The sequence below is a fragment of the Lithobates pipiens genome, unplaced genomic scaffold, assembly GCF_037356315.1.
Source record: "Lithobates pipiens isolate NorthernLeopardFrog02 unplaced genomic scaffold, aLitPip1_a1.2 Scaffold_22, whole genome shotgun sequence".
NCBI classification, from domain to species: Eukaryota; Metazoa; Chordata; class Amphibia; order Anura; family Ranidae; genus Lithobates; species Lithobates pipiens.
In genome coordinates this window covers 35,775,151-35,792,406 of record NW_027507784.1, presented here as the reverse complement: position 1 = coordinate 35,792,406, position 17,256 = coordinate 35,775,151, and the positions used below count along the sequence as shown (strand labels likewise).

The 17,256-nt window shown below is 42.4% G+C and overlaps 1 protein-coding gene across 6 annotated transcripts in view; it reads right to left on the bottom strand.

The window, feature by feature from the left end:
• Positions 1 to 9,011: 9,011 nt before the first annotated feature.
• The window catches only part of LOC143923550 (uncharacterized), a 30,824-nt gene continuing 22,579 nt past the window's right edge, over positions 9,012 to 17,256 (bottom strand). For all 6 annotated transcript variants that reach the window (XM_077447318.1, XM_077447314.1, XM_077447319.1 and 3 more), the window contains 3 exons: positions 16,251 to 16,351; positions 12,870 to 13,007; positions 9,012 to 10,499 (listed from right to left, as the gene is read on the bottom strand). In XM_077447318.1, coding sequence (XP_077303444.1) covers positions 10,409 to 10,499; positions 12,870 to 13,007; positions 16,251 to 16,351 — 330 coding nt within the window. In that variant the 3' untranslated portion in view covers positions 9,012 to 10,408. The remainder of the gene's footprint in view (positions 10,500 to 12,869; positions 13,008 to 16,250; positions 16,352 to 17,256) is intronic.

Genomic DNA, 17,256 nt, shown 5'->3' with positions numbered 1-17,256 from the left:
AAGCTCCGCCCGTCTCCTCCTCCGCTCGGCGGTGCCGACATTGTAACTGTGGCGCCTTGAGTGGCAGCGCAATCATCTGGGACCTGTCACATGTCCCAGATGATTGACAAGAGAGAGTGGGCAGAGCTGATCTCCCTTCCTGCGCCGAGGGAAGTGACGTCAAGAGCCCAGGCACTGAAGGAGGCAGACTACGAGGGACCCCCCTAGCAACAGGCATTTAGAGGTGAGTAAAAAAAAAAATGTCTCCAAATTTTTTTTTTTTCATGCACATAAATGACATTTTTGTTTTTAGGGTGGAACTCCACTTTAAGGACCGAGCCTGTTTCTGAGATTTGTTGTCTACAAGTTAAAAACTGTTTTTTTTTTTTTTTGCAAGAAAATTACTCCAAACATTATACTTTTTTTTTTTTCTAACACCCTAGAGCAAGGGTAGGGAACCTTAGCTCTCCAGCTACAAATCCCATCATGCCTCTGCCTCTAGGAGTCATGCCTGTGATTGTTAGGTTCTTGCAATACTGCATACTTTCTGTCACACCGTATTTGCGCAGCGGTCTTACAAGTGCACTTTTTTTGGGGGAAAAAATACACTTTTTTGAATTAAGACTATTTATTTTTATTATTAGATTATTTTTTATATTGTGAAAGATAATGTTACGCCGAGTAAATTGATACCCAACATGTCACGCTTCAAAATCGCACCCGCTCGAGGAATGGCGACAAACATTTACCCTTGAAAATCTCCATAGGCGACAAAAAATCTACAGGTTGCATTTTTTGAGTTACAGAGAAGGTCTAGGGCTAAAATTATTGCTCTTGTTCTACTGATCGCAGCGATACCTCACATGTGGGGTTTTAACGCCGTTTTCAAATGCGGGCGCTACTCGCGTATGCGTTTGCTTCTGCACGCAAGGCGCGTTTAAAAATTAAATTTTTTATTATTTAAGCTTGCTGCTGCCATAACAACGATATTCCTCTTCAAACAGCCGACGGGTAACGGCGGTGGGCGTTCCGGAAGTGGTTAAAAGAAGGAATATGTTTTCTTTTAGAATGAGTATTTATCTATATTTTTGGGGATATGAATATATGTCTATACTGTTTAGGGATCCCCAGTAATTGGTACATAATATAATCATTTAGTATAAATATCATTAATTAATATCACACACAATGGATAATTTATATGAACTCCTGTATCTCCTATGCAAACCTATTTGTCTTGCGACAACACGTGTAATATGGATATTTTCCTATAGATGCGGTCACGGTTTCTATGTCTTTACCGCCATGATGGGTATCTAAACACAATTTTTCATTTGTACTATATTAAATGATATATTTCTACTTTTAGGATCACATATATTTACAATGCCATAGGGATACAGGTTTTCACAGCTTTCTCACAGTGTCTAAAATGAACCTTGAACATTTCAGACACATTCCCATTATTTACTATTCTGATATTGGTGTCTTATTTGTCCTTTTTGGGGTAAAACCAGGGGCGTAACTATAGGGTGTGCAGCAGTTGCGACCGCAACTGGGCCCTGTGCTGCAGGGGGCCCATGCAGCCCCCTCTACATATGGCCGGCAGCAGCATAGGCAGCTAGGGGTACCAGTGCACCATGCACACGGGTGGCTGGAGGTGGAGGGTGACTAGCAGAGCTTCATGCTCGACTATCGCACTGGCTGCTCTTTAGTTGTGCATTCCCCGCATGACCTGTGTCCTCAGCCGGCTCCTCAGTGTACCCCTCTCCTGCTCCATGCATTGCCGCTCAGTCCAATGTCTGTTCTCCCCAGCCAGAGTCACGCCCCCCCCCCCCCCGAGCCCACATTGCACTGCATACTTCTCCCGCGTAAACAAACTTTAAGCACACAGATGCAGTGCAGCCCTATGAGAACCCCCTGGAGGACACTGCAGGCTTGTCTGCCAGCCCCCCTCCTCCCCCGTCATACACAGATGATGAAAGGTCTTTCTGGGAGATATGCTGATCGCCCGTCCAGCACACTGGATGGAGCCCAGGACAACATGGATGAGTGAGCGGCCTGCAGCTTGGTCATGGTGAGTGAGAGGACCCCATCCCCCACAAACCATTACATACCCCCTCCATCTCCCCCTGGGGACAGGGGCCCCTTTTCATGTGGGGACAGGGACCGCCACCTCCCCTGGGGACAGGGACCCCCACCTCCCCTGGGGGTAGTAACTTAATCTGCCCTGGAGAAAAGGACCTCATCTCTTCTGGGGACGGGGACCCCATCCTGCCTAGGGACAGTCCCCCAATGGGGCACCTAAAAATAAAAAAAACGAATAAAAAAAAACTACTGATACCAGTGGTGGAACTACAGGGCTCACAAAGGTCATACCTGTGACCACGCCCTGGAGTTCCACCGCCGAACTCCGAAGGAAGGGCCCTGGCTGGGGTTCAGGGGGGGCCTTCATGGTATCGGGGCCCTGAAGGTTCTAGTTACACCACTGGGTAAAACATTAACTTTGCATCTTATTCATTGTCTTGTAATACAGTTTGAGTCAATATTGGGGTTGACTAAAGATATAAATTCATCTTTTGGCACAATAGGTTCATTTATCCACGTCTTTTCTTTAACCGCTTGCCGACCGGCGCATGTCGATATACCTCAGCAGAAGGGTACATACAGGCAGATTAACGTACCTGTACATTGCCCTTTAACCACTTCATATCCCGCCCATGTACATATGATGTCCGCAGGAGGGATCTCCACCCTTATTGCGATTTTTTTTTTTATTATAATTTTTTATTTATTTTTTAACAAAAATATGTAGAATAATACATATCGGCCTAAACTGAGGAAAACATTATTTTAATTTTTTTTAATTGGGATATTTATTATAACAAAAGGTAAAAAAAATAAAATATATGTATATATATATATAAAATTACAGTGCCTTGCGAAAGTATTCGGCCCCCTTGAACTTTTCAACCTTTTGCCACATTTCAGGCTTCAAACATAAAGATATAACATTTTTATTTTTTGTGAAGAATCACCAACAAGTGGGACACAATTGTGAATTGTAACGAAATCTATTGGATATTTGAAACTTTTTTAACTAATAAAAAAATGAAAAGTGGGGCGTGCAAAATGATTTGGCCCCCTTGCGTTAATACTTTGTAGAGCCACCTTTTGCTGCGATTACAGCTGCAAGTCGCTTAGGGTATGTCTCTATCAGTTTTGCACATCGAGAGACTGAAATTCTTGCCCATTCTTCCTTGCAAAACAGCTCGAGCTCAGTGAGGTTGGATGGAGAGCGTTTGTGAACAGCAGTTTTCAGCTCTTTCCACAGATTCTCGATTGGATTCAGGTCTGGACTTTGACTTGGACATTCTAACACCTGGATACGTTTATTTGTGAACCATTCCTTTGTAGATTTTGCTGTATGTTTGGGATCATTGTCTTGTTGGAAGATAAATCTCCATCCCAGTTTCAGGTCTTTTGCAGACTCCAACAGGTTTTCATCCAGAATGGTCCTGTATTTGGCTGCATCCATCTTCCCCTCAATTTTAACCATCTTCCCTGTCCCTGCTGAAGAAAAGCAGGCCCAAACCATGATGCTGACACCACCATGTGTGACAGTGGGGATGGTGTGTTGAGGGTGATAAGCTGTGTTGCTTTTACGCCAAACATATCGTTTTGCATTGTGGGCAAAAAGTTGGATTTTGGTTTCATCTGACCAGAGCACCTTCTTCCACATGTTTGGTGTGTCTCCCAGGTGGCTTGTGACAAACTTTAGAGGAGACTTTTTATGGATATCTTTGAGAAATGGCTTCCTTCTTGCCACTCTTCCATAAAGGCCAGATTTGTGCAGTGTACGACTGATTGTTGTCCTATGGACAGACTCTCCCACCTCTGCTGTAGTTCTCTGCAGTTCATCCAGAGTGATCATGGGCCTCTTAGCTGCATCTCTAATCAGTCTTCTCCTTGTCTGAGCTGAAAGTTTAGAGGGACGGCCAGGTCTTGGTAGATTTGCAGTGGTCTGATTCTCCTTCCATTTCAAAATGATCGCTTGCACAGTGCTCCTTGGGATGTTTAAAGCTTGAGAAATCTTTTTGTATCCAAATCCGGCTTTAAACTTCTCCACAACAGTATTACGGACCTGCCTGGTGTGTTCCTTGGTCTTCATGATGCTCTCTGCGCTTTCAACAGAACCCTGAGACTATCACAGAGCAGGTGCATTTATACAGAGACTTGATTACACACAGGTGGATTCTATTTATCACCATCAGTCATTTAGGACAACATTGGATCATTCAGAGATCCTCGCTGAACTTCTGGAGTGAGTTTGCTGCACTGAAAGTAAAGGGGCCGAATAATTTTGCACGCCCCACTTTTCAGTTTTTTATTTGCTAAAAAAGTTTAAAATATCCAATAGATTTCGTTCCACTTCACAATTGTGTCCCACTTGTTGGTGATTCTTCACAAAAAATAAAAATTTTATATCTTTATGTTTGAAGCCTGAAATGTGGCAAAAGGTTGAAAAGTTCAAGGGGGCCGAATACTTTCGCAAAGCACTGTATATAAGGAGAAACAAGACTTCCTTTTTCATGATATTGTCTTGGAACTTTATTTTTTTTTTTTTTTTTTTTTACAATAAATCCTTAGACAAACTGTAACTAAATGAGAAAAATTTATTAAAAATAATGTTACTGCACATAAAAGTGTACATTTCATTCTGTAATTTGTCCTGTTTAAAATGACACAAAAATTATTATTCTGGCACAAAGCATTGCAAAGTTCTTTACTAATTAACTCAAGTGTAATATATATATATATATATTTATTTATTTTTTTTCAAACTTGTCGTTCTTCTTTTGTTTATAGTGCAAAAAATAAAAACCGCAGAGGTGATCAATTACCGCCAAAAGAAAGCTCTATTTGTAGGGAAACAATAATAAATACTTAATTTGAGTAGAGTGTTGCACGACCGCGCAATTGTCATTCAAAGTGCTGAAAATTGGCTTGGGTGGGGGGGGATGCCCTGTATAGACGTGGTTAGCATGCACGTGTGTGCCGCTGACGGCGACCTCCGTGAGCAGAGATACCCGCGATCATCTCACAGAGAGGAAGAACGTGGAAAAGCTGATGTAAACAAACATCTTCCCATTCTGTCTAGTGACAGGACACTCATCAGAGCTCCCTGTGATCGGGAGCGGTGATCAGTGTCGTATCACAAATAGCCCCTCCCCCCCACAGTTAGAATCCCTCCATGGACACACGTAACCCCTTCACTGCCAGTCCCATTTACACAGTAATCAGTGCACTTTTAATTGCACTGATCGCTGTATAAATGTGAATAGTGCCAAAAGTGTCCGATGTGTCCGCCGTAATAAAAAATTGCTGATCGCCAACATTACTAGTAAAAAAAAAAAAAATTATTAATAAAAATGCCATAAAACTAACCCCTATTTTGTAGATGCTATAACTTTTTCGCAAACCCATCAATAAACACTTATTGCAATTATTTATTTATTTTTTGCCAAAAAATATGTAGAAGAATACGTATCGGCCTAATCTGAAGAAAAAAATAGTTTTTTATATTTTTTGGAGGGATATTTATTATAGCAAAAAGTAAAAAAGAATGCGTGTTTTTTTTTTTTTTTAAATTGTCACTTTTTGTTGTTTATACCTCAAAAAATAAAAACTGCAGAGGTGATCACATACCACCAAAAGAAAGCTCTATTTTTGGGGAAAAAAGGACGTCAATTTTGTTTGGGACCCACCACGCAATTGTCAAAGTGACGCAGTTTCGAATTACAAAAAAGTGCTCTGGTCTTTGGGCAGCCAAATGGTCCAGGGCTTAAGCGGTTAATTGGAAGCTTTGTAACTTGGATTTAGAAGCATAATATGTTTTTCTTTGCCAGCTGGTTTTGGGTAAGATGACATTAGTGTCCATGTTTATTCAGCTTCAATACAGGATCCTGCTTCTTTATTTTAGCCTAAGGATCGTATATCTTGGTCACCTATTTCTATTGGGAGGGGGAAGTGTTCTTTTGGGAGCGCTGACTCAGTTTAAAGTTAAAGTTAAAAAATATGATATTTTGATGCATCTCCTGCCATAACATGGTGCTGGCAGAAAAAGACGGCAAATGACCAGGGCTGCTGGAGAGTTGCACAAAATAAAGAATATATAAAAACTTGAAAGTTATTGGGTAGAATCCTTGTAATATTTAAAATAATACTGCAGGGCTGTGAATGTAGACTGAGTAAGCCCCTCCCACCACCTGGGAACACAGAGAGAAAGAGAAAACTGAACTGCTGTAAACCCTGGGAAGAAAAAACCTGCTGTGAGGAGCTATGACTTGTGGGGAATGTAGTCCCCCGCTCCCAGGGAGACTACATATCCCAACATTATCAAAGCTATGCAGGGGGGGGGGGAGGAGGAATGACCGTTCCTGGGGCCCTCGTTGGGAGAACATAGTGGAGGACACATTGCAGCAGACTGCTGACACAATGATTTGCTGGAGTATTGGAGATGCAAAGAGGTGGAATTGTGGACATCCCCTGATCTGTGGGAAAGGACTGTTCATAGACTTGGGGCCCTCGTTGGGAGAACATTATGGGAGGACACAGTGCAGCAGGCTGGTGACAGGATGATTTGCTGGGGTGTTAAAGATGCAGAGAGGCTGAATTGTGGACATCCCCTGATCTGTGGGACCACCACTGTGAGGCCTGTTGTCCCCACCTGATTGTGGAGAGGACTTTACTGTGGCTGACATCACTGAGCCCTGGACAGAGTGGGAGGAGACAAGTCACCACCCTAGGATTTTTTGAGGCCTCTATTGCTCACTTAGGACACCATCCATAACAGGGTTGGGAAGGACTTATGTTTGAGTGTGCCAACCCCAGATTTGGGCCCCAAAGCACTTGCCAGTTGGAGAGTGTTTGCCAGAGACTAGGGATGAGCTTCGAGTTTGAGTCAAACTCATGTTCGACTCGAACATTGCCTGTTCGCCTGTTTGGCGAACAGTAAACATTTTGGGGTATTCGCGGCAAATTCGAAAAGCCACGGAATACCCTGTACAAGTCTATGGGATCTATCTAAATTGCTAATTTTAAAGGCTAATATGCAAGTTACTGTCCTAAAAAGTGTTTGGGGACCTGGGTCCTTCCCCAGGGGACATGGATCAATTAAAAAAAAAAAGTTTTAAAAACTGACTTTTTTCAGGAGCAGTGATTTTAATGATGATTAAAGTGAAACAATAAAAGTGTAATATTCCTTTAAATTTTGGGGTGTCTATAGTATGTCTGTGAAGGGGCGCATGTTTCCCGTGCTTAGCACTGTCCCTGCACAAAGTGTAATTTCTGCAGGAAAAAAAGTCATTTAAAATCACTCATGGCTATAATGAATTGACGGCTCCCGTAATACAGAGAACACTCATTGAAAGTCACAGGCATACTATAGACACCCCCCAGGTACGAAATTTAAAGGAATATTACACTTTTATTGTTTCACTTTAATCATTAAAAAAATCACTGCTCCTGAAAAAACATCCGTTTTTAAAACTTTTTTTTGCATTGATCCATGTCCCCTGGGGCAGAAACCGGGTCCCCAAACACTTTTTAGGACAGTAACTTGCATATTAGCCTTTAAAATTAGCACTTTAGATTTTGAACGTTCGAGTCCCATAGACTTTAATAGGGTTCTAAAGTTCACGCAAAGTTTAGGTCTGTTCGCAGGTTCTGGCGTGAACCGAACCGGGGGGTGTTTGGCTCATCCTTACCAGAGACTGGTTGGGCAATTGCCCTTGCATTGCCCCTTAAACAGTATATACCATAGTATAGGGATTAGGGGTTAGTCGCTTATTTGCATGTTCATAAAGAAGTGTATATGCCATTTTGAAAATGTTTTCACATACTTGACGTGTTTTATTGCAGTTTTCAATTTTTTTGTATTATTGTGTGTCATTGCAATAAATATGTTCTCTTCAGCTCGGGAGTGTCAGAGTGTGGTGCCTCTCTGAGACTCATCAGCACAGGGGACCCAAGAAACAGCAGCTCCTCCGGGGGTAGGTGCTACAAATGATTAATTCCTTTTGTGTTTTTGCTTTTTTGATTACTATTTTTTTATTTTGGGAGCCTGGAAAGCAAATTTTACATCATGGGTGGCATGCAGAGCAGTGTTGCCAGCTCTGCACAAACTACAGTGCCTAAAATTATCCATAGGCGATCATTTAAAAAACTTTTATATTTTACCATTTAACAGTTGAACGTGAGCTATGGTGCTAGAATTTTTGCTCTTACTCCGTTTGCGACAATATCTCACATGTGTGGTACAATTACCATTTACATATGTATGCTAGACATACTTTTTTATACCCATCACACCCCTGATTTCTTCCCTGCCCTCCAAAGATACTAACCAAGCATAGATCGTGCTTGATTAGCTGCTTCCCTGGTTGTAGCAGCCAGGTGATGAAATAGGAAAAATATCCTCTTATGTGATTTTGAAGGAAACCAAAAAGTGAAAAAAATTTGGTTGCCTTCAAAATCCCACAAGAGGTTCTTTTTCCTATTTCAAGTACAGAAATAGGGATGGTGGCAACCACTTCCCAGAACAGAATAAACATACATTAGAAACAGCCAGGAAATGACGGCTCTGAAACCCAAGTGACAAAACAAATTGTTGCTTCTGGCTTTATTCATCACAGAGGAGATGGGGGAACACATGTTCCTCCATCCCCTCTGGGAAGCTGCCCTAACTGTTTGCCATGGTCCCGGCTCCCCAGCCAGGAGGGGGGGCCTTTTGAGTTCTGTAAAATCTATTAGGCAGCTATAAAACCACCCGGGTCACTTTTACAAGACTGCCAATTGCCGGCTGAAAAAACAATACAGCTGTAGCCATGATCCTTGTAGAACTACTTGCTGATGGGACATTTTTATAAATACGTTGGTCAGCTAGTGATTGATCACAGAGTCTCCTTGGATAATAGTAGATGATATCAATGGATGCAATGAGTTCATAAGTAAAAATGAGAGAAATGTGCGATGTTTTAATGTTTTCTTTAATAATTTTTCATTGTAGAAGGATAAGGCGGAGTGGTTTTGGATTTCGATGAATGGACATTGAATATATCATATATCATAAACAATAGATCATATGTAATCAACAATGAATAGAGAAAATCAATCCTCAATGTATAAAATCCAACCATCAAGTGAACATATGCACCCAATAATTACCATGACAAATGATTAGATGAGATAATATAGCAAAATGTTCAAATAAAGGAAAATGTTTCTAAATATATAACCATGTATTGTCTGTGGTCATTTGTCTTCAACCACCCCTGTGTATGATTGCTTACAAATAGAGCAGCCCCATAGACCAGTGTTCACAAAGAGCTTACTAGAGGGGCAATAAGTACTTTTTTTTTATGAATAAGAGGGAACCCTTGACACTTTAGAAGGAAGGCCCTGAGCATGCACTTGCATAGAATACCTCCAAATAAGAAAGCTGGAGGCTACATCATCATTGTTGGAATAGGTGGCTATGAAATGCCAGGAGATGGTATCATACCAGGCTCTCACTGATTTATTTATTTTTTTCCCTATCTTACCTGTTATGTAGGGTTGACTCCAGAAAACATACTGGTCTATCCACCAAATCTAGCCATGTCCTGCTGCTCTGCTACCACAAACCGGGACCTGTGCCGCCATATTCCTTTCTCTATTTATCAGAAGCCAGCTATCTTTTTTTGGGTTCTTGTAGCCAGCCCCCAATGTTGAGCTACCCTGCTCTTGCTGTGACTCCTGAGGCTGGTAGGAAAGCTCCTGATCATCCTGAGCATTGCAATTGGCCGTGCAGTGATGAAGTCATCTGGAGATCATCCTACCAGCTTCATGACGTCAGTAGTTGACCATAAGCAGTCGATTGACAGTTCATTCACAGTTCTTGTGGTGCTGATGGAATGCCCCCCCAGAACAACACAGCAATGCATATATGCAGAGGTTGGGTGTGAAGAACTACCTGCTTTACTGCTGCTTATATGCCTAAAGCTGCCATAAGGAGGTTAATCGAACACTGTAGATCATAATATCCAATACCCACTGGTGCATGGGACTGAGCTATTTGGAGAGATTCCTAAACAGAAATAGTTGAAGATAAAATGATCACAGAAGATACAGTTTAGAAATATTTTTCTTTAGGGGGACTATTTGCTACATTGTCACAGTTGGTGTATACATTTATTTTCTTAGTTTGATTTTATACAAAGCAGATTACACTAGATTTTTCCATTTGAAAATCTGACATATTGAAACTGTTAACAGAACTCTTATAATGTAAATACTGATCAGTGGGGTCTCTGAATTCTGATATGATAAAATACTGATCGGTGGGGTCTCCAGCCATGTCTCAGCGTTGGTTTTCCAAATGCTTGCTTCACTGTGGTTTCGAAGCCAATACGAGGATGTTTCCTAGCCAAAGTTCAACCTCGGTTTCAGTGGAGGACGTTCCCATGATCTGAAGGAACCTGAAACAGGATTCATGTATAGCCTGAGAACATTCCCAAAGATTAATACCCTGAACCCATCCAAACTTAAAGTGGATGTAAACCCGATTTTTTTTTTTTTTTTTTTGATGTCATAATGTAGAGTATAATATTTCCTATCATTTGAGCCCAGTCGTGCCACAAAGAGTTATTCCATCTCTGAGCAATCCTCTTTTATTGATCGGTGAGATAAATCTCGACAAACAGAGAAAAACTTTGTCAAATCCTCCCCCTTGCTGTGAGTGACAGGTGATTTACATATCTCGTGCACTAGCCTAAGAGACATGCATTATTTTTTAATTCCCACCCCCAGTGCTTTCTTCAGCAGCTCTGCAAGGATTGACTGTTCCACACCTCGGCATGATTTGGCATGCTGAAGTCATGTGGGGACTTTTCTGGGTTTTGACTGGATGTTAGAGATCATAGCAGAAGTTCAGTGTAAGAAATACACAGGAGAAAATTTATATGGACAAGGGGATTGTAGAGGTGGGCGGGGAGTCTACTGACATCACGACTCCACCCACCGAGCTCCAGACAACAGACCCACCCACAGAATATGCAGCTTTTCGTGTCTCATAACAGACAGAGGGGAGGCATTTGACAAGTAATTATACATGCAGGAGGCATGTATGCCCTTGTAGATAACCCCTATGGCAGTAGATTAGAAAGGATGACATTGGGTTTACATCTACTTTAACACTTGTTCTACTCAAAATATGTAGTTTGGTGGCTTCTAGTGAAATTAAAGGCTTAGTCCAGTGTTTGGACCATGATTATATTACACTCATATTTAGGGTGTAACATGAAATATTGATTCATGCTCCATCCTCTTTGGAAGTCTTGTTATTTATTTTTTAATTCAGGGAGATTGTATGTGGCTCTGCTCAAATGGCTGCATCATTAAAGCGGGGTTTCACTCTAAAGTGGAACTTCAGCTCATCGGAACCCTCCCCCCCCTCCGGTGTCACAGTTGGCACCTTTCAGGGGGGAGGGGGGTGCAGATACCTGTCTAAGACAGGTATTTGCACCCACTTCCGAGCATAGACTCCCACGGGAGTCTATGCCTCTTCCTGTCCCCGCACGCTGTCTGCTGGGACACACACAGGTCCCAGAGACAGCGTGGACAATTCCTATTGCGCTGCGCGACTCACGCATGCGCAGTAGGGAACCAGGAAGTGAAGCCGCAATGCTTCACTTCCCAATTCCCTCACCCAGAATGGCGGTGGCAGCAGCCGAGAGCCAAGCGATCGATCGGCCTCGGCTGCCGACATTGCTGCATTGAACAACCCCAAGTCTGCACTAAGAGCTGGACCTTGCAAGATCCTATGCATTGACCAACCCCAAGTCTGTAAAGTTATATGGACCTTGCAAGAAAACATGCATTGACCAGCTCCAAGACTGTACAGAGGTCTGGACCTTGCAACAGCCTAAGCATGGACCAGCCTCACATCTGTATAGAGGTCTGAAACTTGCAAGAGCCTGGGCATTGACCAACCCCAAGTCTGTACAGTGATATGGACCTGCATTGACCAGCCCCTAGCCTGTACACAGGTCTGGACCTTGCAAGAGCCTGTCCACTGACCAACCCCAAGGCTGTACAGAGGTCTGGAACTCGCAAGAACCCGTTCAATGACCGACCACAAGTCTGTACAGAGGCATGAATCTTTCCTTTAAAAAAAAAAAAAAAAAATCATTAATAATAATAATAATAATAATAATAATAATAATAATAATAATAAAAACAAAACTGTGCTTTAAAGCGGTTGTATGGTCTTTTTTTTTTTTTTTTTTTTTTACTTTTACCTACAGGTAAGCCTATAATAAGGCTTATCTGTAGGTAAAAAAATATCTCCTAAACCTATATGGTTTAGGAGATATTCCCCTTGCAATGAGCCGCTGACTCAGCGGCACATGCGTACAGGGGATTCTCGGCTGGAAGCCCGGCAGATGCCGGACCCTGCCAAAAAGAAATCACTGCTACAGCCACTCACAGCACCGCAGCCGCAATATATCTGGGAAGACACGCATGAGGGAACATGTCAGCTCCCTCTGCGTGTATCGGGTGAGATGTTGGGGCCTTGTTCTAAGGTAAGTATTTCATAATGAGCTAGTATGCGGTGCCTTTTCCCTTACAGGTCTGAAAATTTTTTTAAAAATTCAGCGGGTTTACTACCCTTTAAAAAAGTGCCAGCTGAATTTGGGCTTTTATTTGTTGCTTATTTAAAGGCCACATGTAAACGTTCATGTCCTAAGATCACTCTGTCCACCGGAGGACAATGTTGCTGGACTTTTTATACCTTTTATAGTCCTCTGTTCCCCGCTATTTCCTGTCCCGTACACCTACATACTCACTTTTGCTCTACTGTTCTTATCATTTCCTTTGCTTTCTCAGGCTCAGTCCTAAGATATGTCTGGAACATGGAGAAGGTCTGAATTAGACCCATCAGACCTGTCAATGGCACGCGGATCTTGGTCACAACACTTTCTATTCTGCAAAGTCAAACAGCACTGTGAGTTAATAAAGAAGTTAAAGAAAACAAATGCAATCTTTACATTCCTGTTATCGGTCATTTATATAATAGGATCATATGTTGTGGCGCTGTACATATATATATATATATATATACACATATATTTTGATAAACAAGATAATTAACCACTTCACCCCCAAACCTCTTTTTGAAATTTGTTGTTTACAAGTAAAAAAAAATTTTTTTTTGTGCTAGAAAATTACTTAGAACCCCCAAACATTATACATTTTTTCTAACACCCTAGAGAATAAAATGGCGGTGGTTGCAATGCCTTCTGTCACACCGTATTTGCGCAGTGGTCTTACAAGTGCACTTTTTTTTGGAAAAATGCACTTTTTTTTAATAAAAAAAAATAAGACAACAGTAAAGTTAGCCCCCTTTGTTTTTTATATTGTGAAAGATAATGTTACACTGAGTAAATTGATACCCAACATGTCACTCTTCAAAATCGCTCGTGGAATGGCGACAAACTTTTATCCTTAAAAATCTCCATAGGCAACGTTTAAAAAAATTCTACAGGTTGCATGTTTTGAGTTACAGAGGAGGTCTAGGGCTAGAATTATTGCTCTCTCTCTACCGATCGAGGTGGTTTGAACACAGTTTTCATATGCGGGCGCTGCTCAAGTATGCGTTCGCTTCTGCACACAAGCTTGGTGGGATGGGGCGCATTTAAAAATGTTGTTTCTTTTTTATTATTATTTATTTAAATTTTTTATTTTTACACTGTTATTTAAAAAAAAAAAAAAAAAAAAAAAATCACTTTTATTCCTATTACAAGGAATGTAAACATCCCTTGTAATTCAATAAAAAGCCTGACAGGACCTCTTAAATGTGAGATCTGGGGTCAAAAAGACCTCACATCTCATATTTACACTGGAAAAAAAGTAATTTAAAAATAATTCCAAAAAAAAAAAATATATTCCTTTTAAGAGCTAAGGGCAGAAGTGACATTTTGATGTCGCTTCTGCCCTGCAATGATATGGAGAAGGGTGGTGGCCATCTTCCCCTCACTTGTCTCCATACCACAGAGGAGAAAGGATCCAAACCCCGCTTACCGGAGTCGTCGGCAGAGGCGGAGGGCGCCTGAGCGTGGCGGGAGCCCTTCTCCCGCCACTGATAAAAGTGATTTTGAGGTGAATCTGCCACAGAGACCACTATTATAGGAAACCAGACCACCAGGGGGCTCAGAACAGTAAGGAAGCACGTGAGTCATCATGAAGTCATCAGGAATCATGAAGCACGCGAGTTGCTAAATGTAACCATATTGCTACACTTAGAGGCACCTCTCTTCTCTTTTCTTCTCTGTAGCTCCTGCTGGATTTTGCTTCTAATCCCCTTGTGGAGGCTTCCATTTGTGGATGGACATTTTTACATTGCTATAATCTTTTTATATGGACTATAAACCAAAGGACTTATGAATAAATGGTTGTGAGTTTCCATTATTTCTTATGGGGAAATTTGATATACGAGTGCTTTGGATTACAAGCATGTTTCCGGAACAAATTATGCTTGTAATCCAAGGTTTTACTGTACATGTTTAAAAAAATATTTTACATAAATAGTGAAAAAAAAATCTGTACATGATCAGATCAGTGGCTGCCCGTCCATTACGGGCACCTGGGCGCCACCCCCTCTATCCTTGCCAGCCCCCTCCCATTCAGGTTCCCAGCCACCTAGATTACAGCGGCCATAGGCTCTAATAGGCTTTAAAATACTGTATGTGCATATGAGCAGCATTGTGCCATGCGCCCACCCAGGTGTTACAACAGTGAATGAACATTGATCCTCAAACCGGCCAACCCATTTTCTGAATGGCCGAAAAGAGAAGACTCCGATTGGCCACGAGAAGGAGGGAGGAAACGGAAGCCAGAGTCGTCACCCGTAGAAAGCAGGGGGAAAAAGGGAGCCGCTGCAGAGAGCCTGGGAGAAGTTCTGCATAGATTGGGCAAGTGCACCAGACCCGGACGGACTGGGGGGGGGGGGTTATTGTTTGCCACCCCCCCCCCCCCAAAGAAAATTATCACCGGCTGCCACTGGATCAGGTTAGAATCTTCTCTTAACAGAAAAGCTTTAAATCATTTTCATGAAAAGATCCGGCAGTATGACGATGTAAATTCCCAATGCCAAGAACACTTTAAAGCAGTGGTTCTCAACCTGGGGGTCAAGTGACGATTTGCCATGGCTCCCCGAAATCTGAGCGTTTCCTGAAGCCTGCACCGCTCTCTCAGCCTTTTCGTTGCCGCCCAGCAGGGCTGTCCCTGGAGCCTGCGGCCGCCCACTCAGCCTCTTTGCAGCCGCCCATTCAGTTCACAGCATGACTGGGGGGCGGAGACTAGAGGTCAGCTGATTGGTGAGGAATGGGACGTGGGAGGGGCTGGAGGAGACCCTATCTCCTAATTTGGGCATAGGTGTCAATACTACGAGACACCACAAAGCCGGAGACAGGGTGAGTAACACTACCTGAGATTAGAGTTGCCATTAAAGGTCCCCACTACAGTTCTAAGATCAGCAGATGACCTTCATCAAGAACACCCAAGTTGGATGATCAGAAGTGCCCCCCAGCACTGCCACTCATCCCATCCCCCCACCAGCACTGCCACTCATCCCATCCCCCACCAGCACTGCCACTCATCCCATCCCCCACCAGCACTGCCACTCATCCCATCCCCCACCCAAGTAGTAAGAGAAGGAATAAAAATAGAGAATACATGGAAGGTAGCGGAAAAGAGAGGGAGGAACAAAGAAAAAGGAGAGAGAATAAGAGAAAAAACAAGAAATGTGGCTAGATAGAAAGATGGAGAAAACAAAAACAAGAAATTAGGATAGAGAGAGATAAAAGGGAAAGAAAGGAGAACAAAGAGAGAGAGTGGTACATCCTAAAATGTACCATAAGGGGTTTTAATACTGTTCAAGTGGAAGGGATTCAGGGAGCACTAAATATCCGTGGGTTAGGGGCACAAATTATTTTCCTTGGGTGCTGACAGCCCACGCTACGAAAATCATTTTACTGTTAGGGTTCCCCACAACTTGATGGCTGGTCTAGACCAGTGATGGGGAACCTTGGCACCCCAGATGTTTTAGAACTACATTTCCCATGATGCTCAACCACACTGCAGAGTGCAGGAGCATCATGGGAAATGTAGTTCCAAAACATCTGGGGTGCCAAGGTTCACCATCACTGGTCTATACAAAGTAGTCATACCTTTTTTTGTCAGTGTAAGGGATGGCTTCAAATATTTCCTTGTATCCAGTCTTCACATGGTGAACCTTCTCATGCTGATATGGAGACAGAATATCTTCTACCTGGAAAATAAGTGAAATCTTTGTCTTTACACATGGAGACAATGGAGGTATTTTTCAATAATTATTTTATAAAAACCGTCATTTACAAAGGAGGGTGCACTTTAAAACCCAATTGAACTTTCAGTTTAAATTGACTACTTCCCAGTTGCATCAAAATAAAAGGTGTGCAAAGTCTTATTCCGTGTACACACGATTGGAATTTCAGACAGAAAATGTGTGATCGGATCTTGTTGTCGGAAAATCCGACCATGTGTGGGCTCCATTTGACTTTTTCCTTCGGATTTTCCGACGCACAAAGTTTGAGAGCAGGATTTACAATTTTCCGACAACAAAAATCGCATAAATTCCGATCGTGTGTAGACAATTCCGACGGACAAAGTGCCACGCATGCTCAGAATAAACTAAGAGGCGAAAGCTATTGGCTACTGGGCCGTTTATAGTCCCGATGTACGTGTTTCATGTCACCTCGTTCAGAACGATTGGATATTCGACAACTTTGTGTGACCGCGTGTATGCAACACAAGTTTCGGCCAAAATCCATCTGAAATTTTTTTACGGATTTTGTGGTCAGAATGTCTGACCGCATGTACGGGGCATAACAGTTAATTTTCTTTAGAAAGCAGCCACAGCCTGAGTAGAAAAACCTGTTCCTTGCCAGAAGCTGAAAAGAGGGACCCTTGCAAGGGACAGTCCATTGGCAGGTAGGAGAGGATAGGAGAGTACAGGAAAGCTGTGGAGGATCAAGGGAGTAAGCCCTGCTTCACATTGGTGCGAATTGACATGCCAAATCAGCAGCAATTGCTGGCCATGGCACCGTCTTTCAAAAGTAGTTTCTGTACTACTTTTGGCAATTTCTGGTGTGATCTCCATTGACATCTGTGTGGAAACATGCACAGAGGTCTACT